The sequence below is a fragment of the Cygnus atratus genome, chromosome 5 (assembly GCF_013377495.2).
Source record: "Cygnus atratus isolate AKBS03 ecotype Queensland, Australia chromosome 5, CAtr_DNAZoo_HiC_assembly, whole genome shotgun sequence".
In the NCBI taxonomy this organism is placed as follows: domain Eukaryota; kingdom Metazoa; phylum Chordata; class Aves; order Anseriformes; family Anatidae; genus Cygnus; species Cygnus atratus.
In genome coordinates, this window is record NC_066366.1 from 59087564 (window position 1) to 59111139 (window position 23576).

The 23576-nt window shown below is 45.9% G+C and overlaps 1 protein-coding gene across 6 annotated transcripts in view; it reads right to left on the reverse strand.

Annotated features, from left to right (window-relative positions):
• SYT16 (synaptotagmin 16) overlaps positions 1-23576 on the reverse strand; it is a 102457-nt gene that overhangs the window by 18913 nt on the left and 59968 nt on the right. For all 6 annotated transcript variants that reach the window (XM_035551111.2, XM_035551112.2, XM_035551116.2 and 3 more), the window contains 3 exons: positions 19734-19776; positions 18877-19503; positions 427-683 (listed from right to left, as the gene is read on the reverse strand). In XM_035551111.2, the coding sequence (XP_035407004.1) occupies positions 427-683; positions 18877-19432 (813 nt within the window). In that variant the 5' untranslated portion in view covers positions 19433-19503; positions 19734-19776. The remainder of the gene's footprint in view (positions 1-426; positions 684-18876; positions 19504-19733; positions 19777-23576) is intronic.

Sequence of the window (23576 nt, forward strand, 5' to 3'; positions counted from 1 at the left end):
GCTTGCCAGATGCTTCCCATTGCCTAAGCCACAAAAACCTTGTGGAAAAAGAGGCAGAGACCTGATCCAGGGACAACACCATGTCTCCAGACCCGTACACTGCACATGCAGCCAGTTGCAAAGCCCTGGGCCACCACAGGGTGCTCTTTGCTAATTGATGGTAAATGCTGGTTGCAGTTTCAGTTCAAAGACCGAAAGTCAGACATCAAGCAAGAAAGCAGCTTCTCTGAATGAGCATTAGTAGCAAGAGGTGCAACACGAGAAACAGGAGAAACACACAGAGAGGTATATGCTCATGCACACAGGAGAACCATTACCTTCTGCTGTGCCGATCAATTTTTCACTTAATTTCTCCCTTAACATTCTTTGGCCCCTGGTATCCTTCAAAATCTTACACCACATGTAATAAATGACAATTCACTGTACCTCAGGGCTCCACGCTGATGAGCTGTCAGTCGCATCATTTCCTTCAAATCCCTGGTTGGAAAATGTTGTCTCCAGTTCCAAACATCCATGGGTGGCTTGCTGGCTAATGCCATCAGCAGTGCGGGACTCCATCCTAGGCCCTTTATGCTGCCCAGCACCCCTACTCTCCATTGTTCTTCTTGAATCAACAGATACGCGGTCATCTTCACGATAGGGTAGGTTGTCTTGGTAACTCAGTTGGCTTAGTCCATCCAGATCTAACAATTTTCAGCAAGAAATTAATTTCAGAGGGATTAGAATGAATTCCTCCCCGTCTCCCTCCCAAAATGTGTCTTCCAATCATATTTTTTTCTTTTCTTTTTTGACCTTGTCTCCACGAGGCATTGGGACGGGTTGCCCAGGGAGGTGGTGGAGTCACCGTCCCTGGGTGTTCAAGGAGAGGTTGGACGTGGTGCTTAGGGACATGGTTTAGCGGTGACATTGGTGGTAGGGGGATGGTTGGACCAGATGATCCTGGAGGGCTTTTCCAACCTTAATGATTCTGGGATTCCACTGTATGTCAGAGGCAGTTTCTACTTAGGAGCACTGCAGCACTGGACTTACAACAAATCTTGTATACATCAGCTTTTGGTGGGATGGAGATGGCTGTTTCTTACTTTCCACATCCTGAATAGAGAAACTAGTTTCCCTTACTTGAAGAAGCTCACCACCAAATGCAGTATGGGGTATTCAAGAGCCTTGGGGTTGCTTTGTAGTCCCAAAGCAATCGCTTCCATGAAAATTTAGATCAGACAAATTACAGAAGAGCACAGCATGACCCTGATGAACAGATATTAAGGTCGGGTTGGATGGGGCTTCGCACAACCTGTTCTAGTGGGAGGCGTCCCTGTCCATGGGGTTGGAACTAGGTGGTCTTTGAGGTCCCTTCCAACCCAAACCACCCTGTGATTCTGTGATATCAGCAACTTCCTTTTATGCAGGAGGAGGAGAAAAAGATGAGTCAGTAAGGCGAAGGGGATGGAGCTGGTAAGGAAAAGAGTTTCACATAGCTGAGAGCGCCACCACGACCCCATCACCCATCCCTGAGAGCATGGGTACACACTATCAGCCCCACAAGCCAACCAGGAATTTCCAAACTCTATGTTTGGGCTAATTTGTTCCATGGGTGGCTGAAGGGAGATGTATTCCCCAACTTCCTTGACTCTTTTGTTAGTTTTAATTGATCTGGTCCCACACATCTGCTTTATGGGCTAAAGGAAGGTTCATTAACAAGAACAAAATGATCTTCTTTGGTTCAGACCACCACTGATTCCTCCTCTACGCCATCAAAGCCTCTATTTTGAACACAGGGCACTTCACTCCAAGGCATCAGTGAGAGCACTCTGTGTAGAGTGACACAAATAATTGCATGGGCAGGAACGCCGATGAAAATAACGTCGTGATCTGGCCTTGAATGTGCTCTGCAAACACCTGCGGAAGAAAATCAAGGACCTTCCTCCTTCCAGTGAATCTGATGCCAGGCCTCGATTTTATGAACACAGAGAGCCAGGTTCTGCCTCCCTCACTTTCAAGTAGGAGCAGTTACAGTGAACAAAAAAAAGCCGCACCTCCACACGGCTGATGAAAGTAACAAAAACAGATTCAGAAACACAGACACATGGGATGCAAAGGTTTGTTCTCATGAAGGTCATTACCATAAAACAACAAAAAATATTCATATTTGGCCTCCAACTCAAATAATAGTAATAATCACTGTATTACATAGAAAACAATGTCTTTGGAAATACTGATTCATCTAAACCAAAGCATTCTCTCCACATCCCACTGTCTTGAAGAAAAAGCCCAAATCCTTCTGAGTAGAAGAAATTCTGTGCTTGGTCCTAGGAGCAAATATGCTGTTTCTGATTCATATCTGCCCCACACAAACCAAACCAAAAGCACAAAGGGAATGGCACTCAGGAGCCATTTCTCAGAGGTGGGCAGAAGCCCCTGCCCCCCTCCTTGGCTACTCTTTCAATCAATGACCAGGACAACTCCTTGTCCCCTTCCCTCTGCCCCCAAAGGGTCTCTTATCCTCCCTCCCAGCAAAATGCCTCGAGTTCAGGCACTTCAAGAGAGCAGTCGGAAAGCACCCCACAGCTTCACAGTTATGGTGCTCTTCTGAGATGTGGGAGATGGTCCTTCAGGGGAATGAGGGATCCAAATCCTGATCTCTCAAACGCCAGGTGAGTGCTCTTCTCACTCCCTTCTAAGATGCAAACGCCACCCTATCTTCTCCTTCTCCCAGCTGGCAGACCTGGTTCTGAAATCAAGAGCCCTCATCCTCTCCCCTCTGCCCCGAGCTGAAATCAAGCGAGGGTAGGAAGTCATTTGATTCTTTGCCATTACTCCCACTCTTCCCTACAACGTCAGAAAACAGAAACAAGTAAACACGAGAACACAGGCAAGAAATAAAATAACTGAAATTCCACATATACAAATTTACTTAGAGTGAATGGGTACAGGCGCTCCTTAAGGCATTTAATTAGCAAGCCAACGTCTAATACACATTTTAAACAGTGGGTCATCCATCAAAGCACACACCACACAGCAGGCTTTCAGAATAAAATGCTACTGTAGTAAGAAATTATCCTCACACAATTGTCTTGTGGTTTTGACTCCTGCTGGGATAATATCTAGATCAATAATAGAGGAATTTTCAAAAACTACATTAAAGCCATAAAAGGCTATTCATAACAGGAAAACTCCAGAAATGTATTAATAGAGCAAGCCATTTCCCTAAGACTCAGGGAAAATTAATGTGTTAGGAAAGCAAATGTAGTATTCAGGGAAAGGAAGGGAAAAGGTGATTCACCAAAACCATTTAGAGAAACAGTCTGGCTTTTTCTTTAAATTTAAAGCAGTTTGGTAAGTGATAATCACTTACAAATACCAGTATTAGGGGATCATTACAGGTAATAGCCCAGCTACACAGACTAGAACAACTATACGTCTCCAATTACATTCATTCTGGTGTTATATTCACAAAAAAAATGGTCAAAACAGAAGTTCTTCATGTAAGGGAAAAGGTCATAGCAGTAAAATGCTTGTAATTTACTTGAGAGAACTTTAAGGAAGAAAATGTCAACTGTCTTATGAATACCTGACATGAATAAACAGCAGAGTATCACAGATATATGTTGAGACAGCATTACCTAACTATCTGAACTTTAATTAGCCAGGAGTCCCCTCAGAGCAGTAGCAGCAAATTCTAAACTTAAGGGCACATTATACACTAAAAGAATGTGTTTTTTCTTCAGTCCTGCCCCACAACCTTTCCCTGTTGTGTCATGTGTCACAAGTCATGATGAAGGCCAGGTGAACACCAGGGAACATAAATCACCAAAAAAATCAGGAAAGTCTGCATTCAAGGTTGCAGAACTGGCTGTGAAGAAACCATGAATTCTGCCAGATGAAAGGATGAGCCTCACCTGCGACACCAGGGAGCAGAACTCCAGCAGGTACTGGGATGCAGAGGCACCTCTCCAAGGATACGGGGAAAGTTCAACACATCCAATACTGAAAGTCAGGCTGGAAAAAACTGTGAAGACTCCTCTCGAATTAGCAAGTAAATGGTTTGACTAACCTAAAATATATTTTTCTTCTTTTTTCAGAGATGCACAGTCTCCCAGTTCTATGAATTACAATGCACTAAAGAAACATCCTGAGAGGCCTCAACAGTTCCTAAAGTGCACTGCCAGAGTTAAAAGATGAAGCCTACTAGATCTTACTAAATTAACACCAAATAGTTTATTAACCATCAAGAAACACTGAGATGAAGGGTTTAATGTGTGTCTCTTACTTGTGCTGGCCAAGGTGATGTTTGCTCTGTGGACTGCAGTGAATCACTGTTTTTACGAGAAAAAGTCTTTTCTTTGCGATTTTCCAAAATGGCAGAAACTTGATCCCTGCTTCTAGACTGAACACAAAAACACGTGGAAAGTTACAAGCTTGGGCAAGAGAAAGAAAGCACAGGCAAGAGAAAGTATTTCAGGATAGATCTTGAAACTTCTGGACTTGGTGGTGATTTTGAAGTGCCTCTTCCTGAAAGACAGGCACAGCAGCAGAGACACGAGTCAGTGGGGTGAAGCACGTTTGCCCTCATACAGCACTACTCCCTTGCTAGATCCCCCATTCCAAGCCATTCTTAGGTGCCTCGGCACCACGTGCTCCCACACGCTGAACCACAGCAGACACGGGGAGACTGAGCCGTGCTCTGCCCCTGGTTATTTCGAGATTACCCATCAAAGTGCTAAAAAACTTCCCAGAAGAGCTTCAAAGAAGCAGAACCATTACCTAATTACTATAAATCTAAACAAAAATGGCTTGTAAATTTTAGGGGCTAAGGAGAAAAAGGATCTTAAATTTCAAGTGACATTATGCAATCAGGCCAAGATTGTTTAATTTACCACATGCTGGGTAATTGCATAAGACGACTCCATGTTTCCAGAACTAAAACAGGCTCTTTATTAACCAGGTGATTTGCAGAGAGGCTGTGGGCAGAGCTGGCATTCAAGCCATTCAGCTCCCCGAAGCATCCTCAAAACACCTCCTTCCTGCCGAGCACACTCCTCTTCCCAGGCTCTATTCAGGTTACTACAACGATTTTTAACGGTTGAAAAGTTCGGGCTAAACAAGTTCAAAGTGCCAACTGTGATGACATTCAGAAATAGAGGGTCAAGGAAAATCTCATTTAAGAACAGGATGTGCGAAGACTGCTGTATGCCAAGGATGAGTGGGAGAGAAGCTATTCAGGGCCCTCCAAGATGCTCAACTTCTCTGGATGCCTAAGTCTGTTGTAGATTTCTGATTCTGTAAAAAAAAAAAAAAAAGAAAACTACCAGTTTGAAGAGACCTGGCATACCCAACGACAATAGTTTACAGGCATTTGTTCATAACGAAGGATCTAATTTTGAGCTTAATGAGGAATGGGGTGGTGAACCCAATACCTTCGTTGACAGCAGGTTTCAATATCTGGTTTAATCTAGTTTCTGAACAGCTATTTAAATAATATTAATATTACCTCTGAAAAGTTATGCCAACACATGTTGTGCCAGAAGAAGAGTTCAATGGAGAGCCATATCTTGAGATGATCAGAGGGTGAATTAAAACCAAGCAATTGTCTTTCAAAATTAAGGCATTCTACGGAACTGAAAACAGAGGGCACTTTCACAGCTCTTCCCTCTAATGAATTTCTCCAGATTTTAGAATGTGTTCAGCCCAATTTTCTAAGTAGCTACATTTTTAAATGCATTCCATCTTTGTTTGTATAAAAGAGTCATTACATTAGTCCATAGAAGATCATAAAATTCTTCCCTTCTGTGCCATAAATTTTTAGTTTCTGTCATTGCCTGACATTTGGCGTATGCGCTGGCAAATGATCCAGCATAATTCATTCACTGTTCACCTTGCGTTTGCAAAGCTGCTGCAAAAGGAGACATGCAACTTTTGCTAAAAGGCTCGCTAAAGAAATGACTTAAATGGCACAGATCAAAAAATATTAGAACAAAGTCCTGCAGTCTTTATTCTGGCAAAATAATCCATAAAAATCCCTGTGGATTTGGAGCCAGAACTCAAAACCAATAGACAGTCAATGGAAAGATCTTCATGGACTTCATCAGGGCTTGGATCCAGACGCTTCCCTCTTTTAGTATTTTAGAAATGAGCTGCAGGTAATCAATAAGGAAAGCCAGTTTAGTAAGAGAGAAAGCAAGATCACATTCAGATACCTCTGTACTGCGCTCCTCATGGCTGGAGAGAAGGAGCTGAATGTGGGTCTATGCTCCACGCCTGCTTGTGTTGCTTTTTCAGATACTCCTGATCAAAAATTTTGTAAGCATGACATAGATCTCAAGCTGCTTAATCACCTCATTCATCACTGAAGATGATGTCAGTTCTTCATCCACCCCATAACTGTTTACTGGGAGGAAAAGACAGCTTGGGCTTTAGACAGTCTGCTGCCCTCAGCCAAGAAGCCAGACGAAATGGCACACTTCCAGCTCTCAGATGGACCTTCGGGGGACAGACAGCTGAGCAAGGGTTTGAGGAAGGACTGGGGAATGAACTTGACATGGACCTGCTTCTTCAAACCTCGGGAAAGCCTGTGGATGGCATACTGTATCAGCAGCAATTACATCTTATTAGACCTTGCCCACCTCTGCGCTTCACCTTATTTTGTTAATGCATATATTTAACAGAGCAGAACAGAGTAGGATAAAACATACACAGGGAACCACTTGTAAAATCGTTAGCCCGTGCAAAGACAAAGCAATCAGCAGAGTGCTTGAAAACTTTCTTGTCCTTCCATTTGCCTTCAGCTCCTGCAAAGGAGAGGGAACTTCTTTTGTGCAGAAAAAGCAACTCAGCCACGACCTCCTCTGGGTAATGCCATGAGCACAGACACGGCACATGGCTAACAGGCGCTGCTGACTCCATCTGCCAGCAGCAGAGGAACTTGGGAGACCAATGTAAATCGTAACCTTTAAAAGTGCAGATACACATTTGAGCACGTCCCCACGAACGCCCTTCCCCTCCTTCTCCCAGCACGTGCTCTGACTATGAGATGACTGCACCCTCATTAGCGCGGAAATATCTGCCAGCTGGGAGGAGGGCTCAATACGCACTATATATACTTGGCCTTGCTTTCTCGGGGTGAAAATGTAGCAGCATTTCGCCCATCTCCCTGCCAGCTCCCTCCCAGCATCGAGGGAGCCCAACAGCAGGAGGCTCTGACCCAGCGACATGCACGGAGAGGGAGCCCTGGGGACGATGGGCAGCCAGGGTGTGCGTACACGTTTGTGTACACGCACGTTTGTGTACACGCATGTGAAGGAGCCAGATGTCCACCGCGGCCAACCTGCTGCTCGCTCTTGAGCACCAAGTATACAATAATGGTTGCCAAGACTCGCTTTGATAATCGCCATGGCAAACCCATGCAGCTGAACAAATGAGCGGTGCAGGCAAACGGGTGGAGGGCTGCTTTCTCGGGAAAGCACCTTTCCTCACCTCGAATCTCACTTACACCGGCCACATGGGGAAAACAGCATCCTGCCTTCATCTGTTAAAAACCTGTGACCTCGATGACAACTTCAGCTCCTTCTCCATAAGCACATCAGCAGCGATGATGGGGTGCTGGAGCTGACAGCACCAAAGCAACCTGTGCCCACCTCCACGCAGCAGAAGGCAACTTCTTCCACATCCCGCTGGCAGACTTGAGCCCCTCTTGCTCTGATTTACCACTTATCTGACAACAAGGCTGCTGCACCTTCTAGAAAACTGCTCTCCGTTGGAGGAAAAAGCTAAATGTTCCTGTTGTGATAAAAATGGAAAAGGGTTTTAGGCATTAGTTTGTAAATGGGCAGTGCCCAGCCATCATAAAATTTGATTATTTTTACATAAGCCCTTAAAAGTAAGTTTCTTTGAAATTGCTTTAACTAAGAATTATTTCAAGTTGTAACAACCCTTTGGTCTAAACGCGCTATGATCTGTCCAAATAATTGAAACACATAAAACTAAATATTCCTTTTCAGCCAACTGTGCAGTCAACTCACTACCCACAGCTCATGCAACCTCTGCAAAATTAATTTCAACGCTCAGCAAATACCGATAACCTCTACTTTACACTTATCTTCTGGGTATTCAAGGCACAAAATAAAAATTACTTCAGTTTAAACAGAAGTGTGCTTTTCACTCAATTTGCCGAAAATCCTGGGTAAAACGTTATCTTTAGTAACTAAGCCATGTCTTTCAGCATTTTCTTGTGAACACGTAACATTAAGATCCTGGGTCCACAGGCACAAGGCTGTACACTTAAATGAATGTGTATTGATGCATGTAAACCAGGTTATTAAAAGAAATTTTGCAGAGGCGACGTGGATCCTGTGCTCCTGGGGCGACCTGCGAACAGAGGGGAGCCCCTTCTCTGGGACAGTCAGCTCAATTTCTGGCCATTTGAAAATTCAGTACTACTTCTTAGGATGCCTAACTGAGGAACACTTTATTAGATTCATTTAAAAGCGTGGGGTGTAGGAGAGAAGACAGATACCAGTGCTCGCTTTGCAACAACACTTGTGGGATTCCTTTGTAAATCTACAGCAAAAACCTAAAGTTAGCTATCCAACTGCAGCCTTTAACTGGGCTGCTTCATCATTTGTTTCCACAAAGCTCAGAATTTTCTTTTTTTAAAGGATCTTTTTTTTAAATGGAAGATTACATTGAGCCAAATTACATGTCTGTACCATCCACTGAATTCATCTACTGTGTCTTGCTTGGGCAAAGGGAGGAGTTTGGCCAGGTTTTAGAGATTATTGGCCTCTTGACTTTGACTCCAACTGCACAAATCCCCAAAGTATGACTGCATCGCTTGTTATGACACGATGCTATTTCTTACTTGCATTCGGAAGCACACAGGCTAATTAAACAGAGGCACTGGGGAATCTGTAGCAAATGCTTGATACGTCTGCTGTTGAATCTGTGCCTGAGCAGCAGACAGCTCCATGTCAGCTTAATGCCTCCGTATTAATAAAACTAACTCTTCCCAGGGGAGGGAAAAATGTTCACCATTCAAACATACAAGTGTCCTGATTAGGAAAGGACAAGGGGGAAACATTTTCTGTATCGCCATGGAAACTGAAATAAAGGGCCCATAATTACAATCTAAATTCTGGAAAGATAATGAATACATCTTGAGATCTGCAGATGTTGCGTAGCATATACATATTTCTAGCAACTTCAACTCAATTACTTCTACGTATCATCTGCTTTACAAATCAGCTTCCCACCGCTCTTAAGGAAGCATGTGAGTTGTTTTTGGTTTTTTTTTTCCAAGGATGACAGCGTGGGAGGAAGGAGGCTGACCTCTTTTTCTTGCAAGGTATTCCAAACTACCACTACTTACTCAGAAATTTCAAACACCCAATCAGTTACAAAGTTGGCTTTCAGGCATCCAGACACACTAAGCTAAAATGTAGGAAATAAATAATTCAAGAATTCTCTGCAGCATTACCAAGTATAAAGAATAACTTAGCATTTGTTCAAAGCTCATCCAAGAAAAAAAAAATTACCAAATAAAATACATAGCGTAAGTGTAAAATATAGATGTACCGCATCCTGTCTGCTTGCATGTTAAAAAAAAAAAAGTGATTTTGGCTGAGCAAGAAAAAGTTAGCAAATCACAAATTTCTGCTTTCCTGTACATTTAATGCTGCCCTTCACTTTCTTCCTAAAGATTTTGATTCTGCTTTACTGAGGCCAGTGAGAGCTTCCATGGGAGCAACCATCAAGCCCTGAAGGAAGTAGAAGTGTTATACCAAAAAGAAAAGTATTTGATCATATAACCACAAACAATATCAGTATATCTATGCATAATGCATACACTTGGAGAATCCCAGGAGCTCTCGGCGCAGCGTTCTGTGCTATTACAGAGCCAGCCACATAGGCCTGGTCCTAAAATTTTCATGATGGGGATGACACAGAGAAACGGTGATCTGTGCTGGCTTCTCACTCAGCAAAACCCAGAGCTGCACACAATAAAGAGAAGGGCTTCTCCTTGGGAAAACTGAGCCTGCTGCAAGCAATGGATTTGTTAGAGCTTCTCAGAAAAGGGGAGGAACATTTTTATAAAGGAAGCATATGGCATTACACGGGGAGTTGCTACTACCAATTTCTGTGCAACTACAGCTTTGATTTGCACGGTGGCTCTGGTCTGGTGTCTTCTTCTCACTCTTGCTATCAACCAGTTGAACTGGGGGTGCAAATCAATGTACAGAGTAATGCAACTGCCTGCTGCGTGGGTTTGACTAGGGAAGAGGCAACCCCTGCCTTCATTGATGCTCAAAACTACTTGGAGATAAAACCCCATCCCCAAAAGCCTTCTTTTTATACAGCAGAAACCAAATCCAGAGCAGCCACCCAGACCTCAAATGTATTTAAAATGGGTGGAGAACGCACTGGGACGCATAAACCCCATATTTCTCCATATGCCTTTATGGACTGAGACACACCGCTTCACCTGCACGTTTTCTTTGCACTCAGGCCTGAGTGTTTTTGTCCCTTTCCTGTAGGTAAGGGACCGGGGAGGCATTTGGTGCCCGGTGTTAAACATAAGGCCCCCCATTTGCTCAGGGACAAGTGGCGGTGTCCTCTTTTTGCCACAAGTCCACCTTTATCAACCTCTCCATCTGTCCTCTGTCCCTGACCAAACCCGACGGGAAGCTCTGCGAGGAGAAGGTGCCAGGTGCGATGCAGGCAGAGAGAATCACAGCTTGGCAGCTTTCAGAGCAGGGGAAATTTCCAGCTGCAAGCGAAAAGCAAACAAAAAAGTCAAGGGGTAATCAGAAACAAGACCAATTGCGGTATTTGGCTCTGGCCATCAGGCACTTGTAAAGCTGAACAATGAAGCAGTCAGAGCAATAAACTCCAATTCTGCACGCTGCTGTGCAAAGAAATAGAGACCTGCCCACAGAAAACAGCGTGACAATCAACATCTTTTCCTACCGCTTTTTTTCCTACTCCAAAATTCGGATTTTAAAAATAGGAACACGGGATTCGGCTTCAAACCGACTCCCGCTTTGCTGCCTAGGGTTCTTCCACAGCGAGAGGAAATTGCAGCCAAGGAGCAGAAGCAAAACCCATCCCTGATTTTCCCAGTCACCCACTTTGCATTTTATGTGTGGAGTAAGCGTGAGTCGGGCTTTGCTTGTGTCACCAGGTTTTATCAGCATGGGCCCGGGATTTGCAGAAAAGTGGAAGACAAAAGGTGACGCAGTGCAGGGGACCCTGCTAAGCCAGAAAATCCCCTGGTGTGGACAGGGCTGCACCCTGAGCCGTGCTGCACCCCACGGCCAGCTCCTTTCCCTTTAGAAGCATTATTTCATGACAGCTTTCCTGGTTGCCTTTTTACCACAAGGGGTCGAATCCCTTCAGGTTCCTTGTCGCCCAGCTCTTCTGCCTGGCTTGGATACTTGGTTCTCCTTCTACAACAAAAGTCACTTTGGAAGCTCCCTCTACTAGATGTAAGGAGGTTTGCCTGAAGCAGCACTAGCTTCATCCAGAAAATGGCCTTCCCCCCTCACAGAAATCGAGCTGGACAAGGAGACCCCATACACTGACTCCTGCTCCTCCTGCGGTTTTGCTGTGCCACACTCACAAGCAGCCAGATCCAGCAAATGCAGGCTGATTACGCACCACTCGTGGCGCTCAGCACTGTACCCACCAGCTTCACACCCCCAAGGCTTTGTTTGCTGATTAACAGGGTGGAAATCGCCTCCCTCGCACAGATATTTGTTTGGGGTTGCTACGGATAACTACCGCATTGCAACAAGGCAGATCTTTATTTTCCTGCTGGCTTTTCTAATTGAACCTTTCTGTTTGCTACCACGGGGCTGATTCACCGCAGCCTCCTTTCACCACTGCTGCAACACCACCGCTGCCCCGGCACCCCGGGGGAAATCACGGCCCTCAGGGGCAGCGGTGGCTGCAGATGTGGTGCAACAGGACTCTGACGGGTTTGTGACCACTGCTGTCACCTGAAGGGGACAGTCCTGTCTTCCTTCTCCTCCCCATTTCTCCCTGTTCCAGTTGTGGCCGACTCACCTGGCTTATCAGTAACAAGGAAGGGGCAGGTGACTCTCAGAGGAAGCAACGAGCTGGTTCAATTCCCCACACAGCGACACTGGAAGAAGCACAGCTTGTGAGCAGGGAAGGTCAGAGCTCCTCAGCTGCAGGTTTACATCACCTACTGACAACTGCAGAACCACCCTCAGGCCCAATGGTCTCACAGCTACAGCACATTATTTACGGTAAGAGGTCCAGGCCCTGTGACACAGAGCTTCAGCAAACCTTGGTGTTCTCATTAATCCAAACTCAGGGCTTCCTCTCCAGCACTGCGACTCTCAAACTATTTGCTGGAAAGTGCTCCCACACAGATTATGCTGCTACGTATAGACCGCATGGGCTCGAATCTCCTCAGCCCGAGGAACGAAACGTCTCCGAGCACGTGGCTTGCGTGGGCACACACTCACCCGGTGCCGTGAGTCCTTCCAAGGATGCTTCATCACGCATCACTGCTCAGCTCTCTGGATGGGGGAGCACGTGCCTGCACGTCAGGGAGCTGCTGGGTGGGGTGAGGAGGCCAGGAGAGCAGCAGTTATTTTCAGAGTCAGCATCAGTTCTTTTCACAGTCACCTGTCTTCTACAGATTATGCTACAGATTGGTCTGAGATTCAGTCTAAATCCATGGCTGGACTACAAATAGGTATAGATGAAGCCTTCCTAAACCAGAGGTAAATGCAGAAGAACCACACGAACGCACATGCAAAGGTCCAGCCCAGCCACATCTCCCTCACTACCTGGAAGATCCACATAGCACAACACTGCCCCTCACCACCTGTAAAACTGCACATTTTTCCCCCATGACCGCAATCTCCCTCTCTTCTTTCATCCCAGTCTTTCCCCTTGGTTACCACAATTGTGTTTCAGGAGTCCACCAGGCCACTCACGATGACGATGGCTGCCAGCAGCTCATCACAAGAGCCAGAAATGAAGTCACATCCTCACCCCCTACCTCTGGCAAAAGGTGAGGAGCACCACCAGCTCACCTTTCGGCAGAGCGATGCCATCTCAATAAGTTCATACGAGTGCTCTTTGTGCTGGCAAGCAACACAAAGAGGGTAGGAAGAACCAGAGAAGGATTACCCATGCACCCGGCAGTTCTTACGGCCGTTCCCTTCCGCAAGCATCTGCCTGCAGCCGTGGGTTTGCACAAGCAGCCTCCTGCAAAGCAGGCCAAGCGAGCAACGACTGCAGCTGGAAACAGAAAATGGAAAGAAGTACTACTGTTTGTGTCAGCTCAGGGAAATACTATGTCCTAGTGCTGCAGAGTGCTGCTAGTATGCCTGCACGTAACCTCCACCACGACGCAGTGAGATCATTCACACCTGCCTCGCCTGTAGTAGGAGAAGGAAGGTGAGGAGGCAGGGTTTCTAGGAGAGAGGCAGCACTTCCCAGCTGCTGCCAAGATGCTGCTTATTGGCAAATGAAGCCTCCTGAGCCCTAAACAACCTTCCCAGAGGAAGATAAAGTCGCAACTGCCATATGGGGAGTGGGAAGAGGATGCCACTTAGCAAAAGCGGATCAGAAAATACATGCACAAACACACACGCTCACACACACAATTTGTTCTGCAACTGTGCTGAATGGCAACAGGCATTTCTTCCTCTTAAATAAATCTTTCTGCACGCAGCTTATGCAACCTGCTCGACGGCCAGCACAGACGACGAGTGCTCCTGAGCAGAGCCCCCCAGGGAGCTGGGCAGGACGAAGCCTTGCCTGCCAGGCAAGGAACTCGGTGAAAATCCAAACCAGTGATCCACTGCGGGCTGGCAGACTGCACCTAAAACCACGAACTGAGGATGAGCAGCAGTGCTGACGGGGAAAAGACAGATCCCGCAATAGTAGCGCCTTTGAAAACTCGTGTTTTGAACCACTCTTTGCCTCCACTCCCCTGGCTATACAGCTGGAAATACTGCCATCCGCCGCCCTTTCAGGGCCGTCGCATACTCTCATCCACTTACTTGTAGCATCCCGGATGAAAATACCTTATAACTTGAAGCTTTGCAAAGGCAGAACTGCAAAGGAGTATTTTAAATATAAAAAGGAACACGGTGCCACCTTCGCAAGGACAAAAGTCTGCGCACAAATACTTCCTGAGTGGCTCTGAGTTTCCCAGAGAGAAAGCGCTGAATGCAAACTCGTGTCTGCACTTCATCTCTCCCACTCGAGCAGCCAGGAGTATTTTCTGTGAAGTGCTTTTGTCCACCGTCTGTCTTTGCTTGCTTTCACTCAGTCCTAGTGGTGCTGCTGATTCAGTGTACCCTCTTCAGATGTCCTGCTTTGAGAGCAGGCGCTGATTTTTATAGAGCTACGTTCTGGCTGGAGCACAGGCTGGCTCCGTAGGCAGACAGGTGATAAAATACATCAACACTCGGGGTCTTTAAACGGAAACAGCCCATCTATCTATTTTAGTCCCAGGTGCAGGCAGAAGTTTGATTTATCACACAAGCAACAGCTTTTTGGTACAGGTGGATTACGCTACAGGACCTAATGAAAACTCACTTCTTGCCGAGGAATTTCTGGCCGTATAAAGGGTCATTTACTGAGGTCAGGAGTTCTTACATAGAGCAGAAAGAATAATTTCCTCCACTACAGCGATTACCAGGAAAAATCAATGACCCCTGTTAAGCTGGAGGCTAAGGTGAGTAAATGCAACGGAGCTTTCTAGTTTTAGAAACTCTCAGAGCCTCCCGTTACACACGTGTGGAGGATGACTATAGCCATCCAGATGAGATTCCCATTAGGACACCAAACTTCCTGGTGTTCCAAGGTCAAAAATTTTACTTTAGTGTAGCTGAAACGCAGTCTTCAACTAGCACTGGGATTGCCTAATTGATGGGAAAAATCTCCCCAGACTTGATGCAATTTCAGCGTAGTGCTCACCTATATATTACGCTCGTGTTATGAACACGGTGTCAGACAGCTCGGGAGGCTCCTCAATCACAGAACTGGCTGTGCAAAAATAGCTCAGCTCTGATTCACAACCTCGGCTCTGCTGGCATGTGCCTCTCCCCGTGTCTTTTCAGAGCAGCCACTGCCAAAACCGCTTTGCTTAATGGTCACTTTGACTTTGTTTGCAAAGGACGCAGGCCCCGAGGAAGAAGCGGGTTGAGATCACTGCATTCATGGCACGATTATCGCTGCTCTTCACTTTTTTTCATCAGTACTGATTTTCTCTAATAGCGCCAGGCTGGGAAACAGACGGACTGGCCAGCTCTACCCCTCTGCTAGCAGCGCACTACTTTTGGAAGTGCCTTATTGCTCCGCTGCTTTTTTTTCCTCCCCAACTCTTAAGCCAAATGTGCAATGATAGATTTGGCAGCCGCTCTCTCACCAGCCACCCCCAGTCAGCTGATCCGCTCCGTCTCAGCCTCAGGGGGATGCGAAGGCTGCTCTCTCCCCCTTCTGAGATGGGTGATGGTTCCTCTATCAGAAACACTGAGGTTAGACAACAAGGAGGGTCTCGAGGAAGCTGTAAGAGGAAGTTCATCTGTATTCGCAAAATGTACAAGTGGTGGCAGAGACCTGCCTGCACAAAGGGGCTGCATTCCCATCACCAACCCCTCAAACCAAGCACCGTGCTTCGGTGAACTACTTCCCTGTTTTTATGCCATGGCCCAAAAGCATCCGAGGTGAAAAACTTTTCCCTGCATTTGTTTCAAAACCTCGGCACACCATGACAAGCATCACTTAAATGCAGACCAGGACTCGGCAGCAGCCAGCCCTGCACCCCGCTGCTTAGCATGCCCCGCGGTACCTAGCAGACGTTTGACTTAAGAACCCAAGAATCTCGTTGCTAAAATGCTGTATTAAATCCCTAAGCCTAAAAATGGTTTTCAATAACGCGTGAGCTGCTCTGGGGCGTCAGAAAAGCTACCCTGGGAGCTAGGACACATTTCCTAGGAGGCAAAAATGTGATCGGAAACATATCTGATAAAAAGAAGGCGGCATAATGATGGGTTTTAACCGCAATTTTATTTTATTTCATCTCAGAAGCATGATGTAAGTTTAAGAGAGGGGAACAACTGGATTTTGTTTTGAATTATTTTTTTAAACTATTCTCTTCTAGGGTGATTTTTTTCCCCCCTAAATCTAATAAACTATATATTGGAATGACCTTGTAACGGGTTTCTGTGGCTCTTTAATCACCAGTGGCTGCTAAATGAAGCATATCTATTTTCTCTGTTACATTACTATTGGCAACCAGGTCTTCAGTAAGTGCCCAGAAATATTTCCATGGCAACAAAAAGCATTCAGCGTTGCAACTGTTTTGTGCCAATTTAGCTTTAAAATATTCTATTGTGGAGAGAAATATGGTACATTAAGTGAAATAAAGTCAAGATGCAATGTTCTGAAAGAATATAAGGATAAACAGGATACATGTATTTTGTACAAACGAAGAAAAAATGCCAAATGCAAGGAAAAATGCTCAAAGCTAATAGCGATGCTACTGAACGCCTTTGCTGAATGTCAGCAAGTCCATATGCTCACTTACATTGTCACTTAGGGTTAGGTAACAAAACTAGCAGAAATAAGGATACCTCAAACATCTTCTTTTGATCACTCTAATCCATGACTGAAATTTTAAGTTGTCAGGGCATTACAGCCTCCCTACATGTCTAGGTCACCATCAGAAGAGTTCACACTCTTGATGTTAGAGAATGAATCTAAAGGAAAAAAAGGAAATACAAAGAAACACGTGAAATACAAAGAGCATGTCTGTGTTTTGGAAGAGAAGGGTCGCTGAGAAGAGCAAAATGAGTCCTCCCACATCAGAGTTCTCACAGAGGGCATTTTCAAATCCCAGTTCAGCACCTTCTCTCCTATTATACAACTTGGATAGCTCTGAGAAGAAAGGTATGGGGTCCCAGCCCTCCAGCAGCCAACTTCACGACTATCAGGCATTGAGAGCACTGGATGGCCCTTTGTGCAGGGCACTGCTGAGATAAGAAGATAAAAGACCATTTGGGAGCATTTGGGGTGACATCCCCTTTGGTGTAAAAAGCTTTGCAATGCCCTCTAAAGCGCTTTGTGGGGAAGCGGAGCACTCTAGGCTGCAGCGAGGTGGGTGCTAGGGAGGTCTGTGAGGCCAGCCTCCTAGTCCTCTAGAAGGAAAGCCAGTAAGTAATAAGAGAGCCCAGCACCAACGCGGTCAGCATCTGCTGCTCTTGGCTGGGGAAAAGGTTCACAGCGACTCTCCCCTTCGGCTGCAGTGACGGGTTACTCTGGCACCTCTGAATGTCACGCTACCGTATGAATCTCACCAGAAAATTCATGTTGTCCATCCCAGTGCTCCTAAGAACCGTCCTCCTCAGGTGTCCCTGCAGGTGAGAAACCGTTCTGACAGTGACAGCAGCTCGCTCCTGGCCCCCAGCTCCCCAAGAGCTCACCACCTTTTCTCCCACCCATTGGGAGCAAGGGTACGGTCCAGAGACAGGACAACCTGCCCTGTGCAGCACTTGTACAGAGGGAACCATGGCTCCAGCACGCCCTGGAAGGACACTACAAGCCCTGCTCGAATCCGTATTCATTCAATTGGAATATGACACAAGCAGCCCCAGCTTGGGGGACAGAACAGCTAAACCGAAAGCTCTTTTCAATTACAGAATCACAGAATCACACCTGCTTAAGGTTGGCAGGGACCTCTGCAGGGCATCTGGCCCAAGCCCCTTCCCAAGCAGGGCCACCCAGAGCAGGTTGCCCAAGCCCATGCCCAGATGGCTTTTGACCATCTCCAAGGAGGAAACCCCACAGCCTCTCTGGACAACCTGTGCCAGTGCTCCGTCACCACATAGCACAGAAGTGCCTCCTGATGGTTAGACAGAACCTCTTAGATATTAGATATTTGAAACTGAGCTCTGAAGAGGTTCAGCAAGTCTCAAGTTCTCCACCAGCCTCATACTGTAAACCTCCCTGTCCTCCTCCCATTATTCCCCTTCTTAGGGATTTGTTCCTGAGGAGCAGCTTTAACCCACCAAGACCCCAAGGTGGTGCCAGCAGGACTGCAGCTTTCCTGCATTTGGTTGGGACAAATTTCCATCAGCCTTCTGTGGCCCATGGAACCACTGGCCACACGGACAGAGGTAGCCAGTGAGTACAATTCAAGTGGCTGAGATTCAGTCCTGAGCACGACCTGAGAAGCTGTTCATGTCACTTAATGATCAGAAGTCACAGTTAGGTCTATTTTAAACTGAAAATACCAAATTCATTTCTCCATCCCATAATCTCCTGCCTGCTGTCCTTTTCAGTTTTATTTCAAAAGCCTGTGGGGGTGGTGGGAGGGGAGGAAAATGATTTGGGAGCCTTTCATCCATAAAATCATGAGATATGGCTGGGACTTTTTAGTACAGCATTTCACAGCACATGGCACAGTAACATCTTGAGATTCCTGGCACAAAGAAACAAGGTTTGAGATTATATATATATCTTTAATAGCAATGACGCAAAGGCAGATGGTTCTCAAAGCAAAGGCTTAAGGCTAAACACTATCTTCGAAGGATCCTGCTACCTGAAACAAAACATGGTTGGGTGAGAAAACTACTCCATGCTACTGCAACCGGGCCTGAGTGGCATCTAACAGCATTTCATCCTGGAGATTTCCACTCATTTCAGTTAGATCAGTTTCATGAACAAGAAAAGAACTGAAAATGTAAGAGGGAAAGGTTAGATTTTTCTCTGGTATTTTTGTTGGGTTTTGTTTTAGCTGTGAGAAACAAAGACAACACTGAACAAAACGAGCAGATTAGCAACTGCATCAAATCAATAGTGGAGAAGTGGTCTGGGTGTTTGAAAGATGCTTACCTGCAAAACTTGCCTTGCCATTATGAATTTCTGTGGAGCCACCCACGCTGAGGTTGTTCTCGTGGTCTCTGACCCTCACAGAGGGCTCACCTTCTTCCTCAGCGATAGTAGGAAGCCGATCAAGTGGCTGGAAATCTTCATTCATCCAGTAGGATCCGTTGGCTGCCAAAGGCCTGGTGCTTTCAACACTCTGCTCTGGTAAGCTGGTGGTATTTTTGACCCATTTTTGCCTCTGGAGACCCAGGTCAGAGCCACTAGGGAGGGGTTGTGAAGCAAGAACAGGACCCCCAATGTGACCGTCTTCTCTAGGATATGTGTATTCCTCATCCCACAGGTCCATGTGTATTTCATCTTCTGATTCCTCAGAATAATTCTCATAAACTCCTCCATTGTCCTCCAAGTCCTGGTTTCTTTCTTCCTCTGACTTACGACCCACTCCGCTCAAATTCAGCAATGAAGCTGATATAGAGTCTCCTGCTTGCTGGATAGCTTCATATATTTGAGACATCCAAGATGACAGTGGCTGGAGGAAATTTTGAGCAGCCTCAGAAGCCATGTTTAACACTATGCCGGTATCTGGTGATCAGTTGTTCGGTTTTGCCAGCATGTCACTTATAATTCAGGGAGCTACAAGAATAAGCATCAGAAGAGATTACTGCAAACTGCTTGTCCATCAACACCTGCCAACACATTATCCACCTAAGGTGTCTGGATCTGAGAGGAGAAATGGAAAAGTGACTTCCACCCATTGAGAATACCACTAGAAAGCCAGAAATGACGGACAAATCACACATATTCCTGCAGAGTTGCTAAACCTTATATAAAAGCACAAACATAGAACATGGGAGCAAAAGTACCTTTTCTGAAGCACGCACGTTCTGGTTACAGCCATCAACAGACCTGGTAAAAAAAAAAGAAAGTACAAAACAAACTTCAGTCAAAAAATCTCAAATAACTTCCTGGCCCTGACTTCCTCCACACCCTTAGCATGTCCAGATGGGGAAAGGGAAGCATGGAAAATTTGGGGAGAATTATGTTTTGGTTGATTAAAGTGACAGGCCCCAAGCTTGCAGAACCAGCCTGTGGCAGAAAACCACCTCAAATGCTTTATTTCAGAAGGGATTTACAGACGCCCTCTCTGCCCCAGAGTAACACAAAGAAAAATAGTTGTGCCCTTCACAGAAATGAACAAAAGACAGGAGGTAGGATGTTATAGATATTAAATTACTGGAAACAGGAGCAAGTTAACAAAAGCATTGGTCTGTATGCCCATTATAACTCTCAGTGGCTGGAATAAGCTACCTGCTTCAGCCACATCTTCACTATGAAGGTAGACACAGCCCAGGTCCTTATAGCACTACTTCAGTACAGAACAATCACAGGAAGAGATTTATAAAAGTTGGTATATTTAACTGCTGTTTAAGCACCGTCATACCCAGAATAACCACACATTTGGAGAACTGTAAATATTGACCTTTGGGTTGCGATGAACTCCGACACATGATTTCTCTGAAGCTGAAGATGGAATCAGGCTTTCCATATCTTGCTTTCTTAAAGCTCTCCTGAATACTAAATAGGAATATTGGTCTTTTTTGCTGTCATAACTTGCAGAAAGCTAAAGTGCCTTTTTTTGCCCATTACACATTTTCCCAGATTATCACAAGACAGACATTCTTTGAGGGACTCGGAGAAGAAAAAGCCTACACACACAGCATGATGGCTTTAGGAAGAAAGAATTAAATAGCTGCAGATCTGGGGCTAACAGAGAACTAAAAAGATGCAAAAAGAAGTTTCGAAATTGAAATAATCCCAGCAGCATTATTAATAATACTACTACCAGTATTAATTTGTGTCTTGCTGAACTTAGAGGCCTAGGAGTAATCAAACTATAAAAGGGTAAATACATAATGAGTAGCAAGAAAATAAGATCAGCAGCAATGTGTATTACCTTGTTAAACAGTCTTCAGAGAAAAATTGTGGAAAGCCCACTGTTTGGGGTATTTAAATGGAGCATGGATGAAGGAGGTTACACTTTTTTTTTTGGGGGGGGGGAACTGCTTCCTTATGGATGAGATTAGTGACTTGAAAGGGTCTCTTACATTTTGAAACACCTCGACTGAATAATTCTACTGAATAATTTTGTCCAGTGCTGTTGACTTACAGTGCAGACACTTCCAACAAGCTAATCATCCGCTTCAGTATGTACTTTAAATTGCAGTCCTACCAAGGACAGTAAATAAACACAGGTCACTAAAGCCCGTTTAAAAGCTGATGGCTGTTACAAACTCCTCTGGCTCTGGGCACACTCCAGCACCTACCTGCCAGCTGCTGGCCTCTGACCCAGCCCTGGGGCCCAGGCAATGCTCCCTGCCACGCTTTAAACCTTTGGCAAAGAGCAGACAATGCCGTGACACAAGCTCCCAGGTGAGCTGCTCCCTTCACTGACCCTCTGTGCCCAGCCCTGCCCTTATCAAAGCCTCTGCAACTCATTTTCTCGCAGAGCTGGTTACACACTCCAAGCATAATGCATGGCACTGGTAAGTCACGGCAGTCACTGGGAAGCGATGGTAATTTAGACAGCGAGATTTTCTGACATGTGGAAGGAGGTAAATTTGGGTCAGTAAGTACTAGTTACAGGATACGTTTTTAGCCAGTCAATTATTTACAGGAAACAGCAAATGAGTCTGATTTTGATGAAAAGAGGACTTCACAAGGCTCTGCCTCCATCGCAGCAGCAAGAAACACGACAGCAGTAGCCCTCGGAGGGATGCAGGCATCCAGGAGTGACAGCTAACCAATGCAGAGAAAGCATATGGCTGCAAAAAGGAAGCTCTGATCTGTTCTAAAAAATCAACAGAACGCAGACTTGTGATATTCTCGTAGGGAATAGCTAGCTCCTCTCGTTACTTATTTCAGAGCTGACACCCAGTTGGTCCCACGTCTCCTGGATGCTGTGGCCGATTGCCCCGTGGCTCAGGCAGCCAGCGCCATGCTGCACAACAGATTCCCCAGCAGGGAGGCTGGCACCACAAACGTGAAGGCTGACGGGTTTTTTGAAGCGTGAATTTAATTCCGTCACAGAATTAAGGCGGTGATTTGCAGTCACCTGCAGGGGCTGGATGCAGTCCTTCAGGCATCCCAAAGAGGTAGCTAAGGCTTGAACCTGCAGCTGTCATGCACCAAGTAGGCTGGGGCAAACGTGATGCATACACACATCCTTTTAGTGCCATATAAGACTGTTCAGATTCAAAAGGAAAGGATGGTTAACAGAATCACAGAAGCATCTAGGTTGGAAGAGACCTGCAAGATCACCGAGTCCAACCTCTGACCTAACACTAAGAAGTCCTCCACTAAACCATATCACTAAGGACTACATCTAAACGTCTTTTAAAGACCTCCAGGGATGGTGACTCAACCACTTCCCTGGGCAGCCCGTTCCAATGCCTAACAACCCTTTCGGTAAAGAAGTACTTCCTAACATCCAACCTAAACCTCCCCTGGCGCAACTTGAGCCCATTCCCCCTCGTCCTGTCACCAGGCACGTGGGAGAACAGACCAACCCCCACCTCTCTACAGCCTCCTTTAATGTACCTATAGAGAGCGATAAGGTCGCCCCTGAGCCTCCTCTTCTCCAGGCTGAACAAGCCCAGCTCCCTCAGCCGCTCCTCGTAAGACTTGTTCTCCAGACCCCTCACCAGCTTGGTCGCCCTTCTCTGGACTCTCTCAAGCACCTCCATGTCCTTCTTGTAGCGAGGGGCCCAAAACTGAACACAGCACTTGAGGTGCGGCCTCACCAGAGCCGAGTACAGGGGGACAATCACTTCCCTAGCCCTGCTGGCCACACTGCTTCTTATGCAAGCCAGGATGCTGTTGGCCTTCTTGGCCACCTGAGCACACTGCTGGCTCATATTCAGCCGACTATCAACCAGTACTCCCAGGTCCTTCTCGGCCAGTCAGCTTTCCAACCACTCATCTCCCAGCCTGTAGCTCTGCTTGGGGTTGTTGCGCCCCAGGTGCAGGACCCGGCATTGGCCTTGTTGAACCTCATACAGTTGGCCTCAGCCCATCAGTCCAGCCTATCCAGATCCTCCTGCAGAGCCTTCCTACCCTAAGAGAATTAATATAGAGATGTCTTCACCCACCATGAGTGTAAAGAAAGTGTGAAGAAAGGTTTGAGCTAATTCCAGTTGAAATAGCTTCAGTCACTTACTTGGTCATATCGTCCTTTCAATATTCAAAGCTGAAGCAAAAGCATGGGAATTGTTGCTTCTAGAAACAGCCCAGTTCTCTTTCGGGTAAGTGTTTTGTTTTTCCTTCAGCCAGTTGTGGCGTTCTTTAGGTGGGTTAGAGTGTATGGGCTGATGTGTTTCCAAGTTGAGAGAGGTAAGCGTGTCTTTTTGAGGTAGCAACTAGTAGGATCTTTTAGAGTAAAGCAAGCTACGTAGTAGTAGGTGCCTTTACTGCATGCAGCTCTTCTTCAGGTCAGTAATTTTTAGAGCATGCTTATGGATAGGAAGATGATGTTACTTTGCGTGTTTGCTTTGTGGTTCTAGGTCTCTTATGATTTTTGCAGAATTATGGGGCTTACTGTGAATGTGACCTTATGCCTTCACCTGTATGTCAAATATTATTGAAGTTACAACCTTGCTGTTAAAGTGATAGAGCGGGGTTTAGGGGATATGTATCATCCAAGTTCCCTG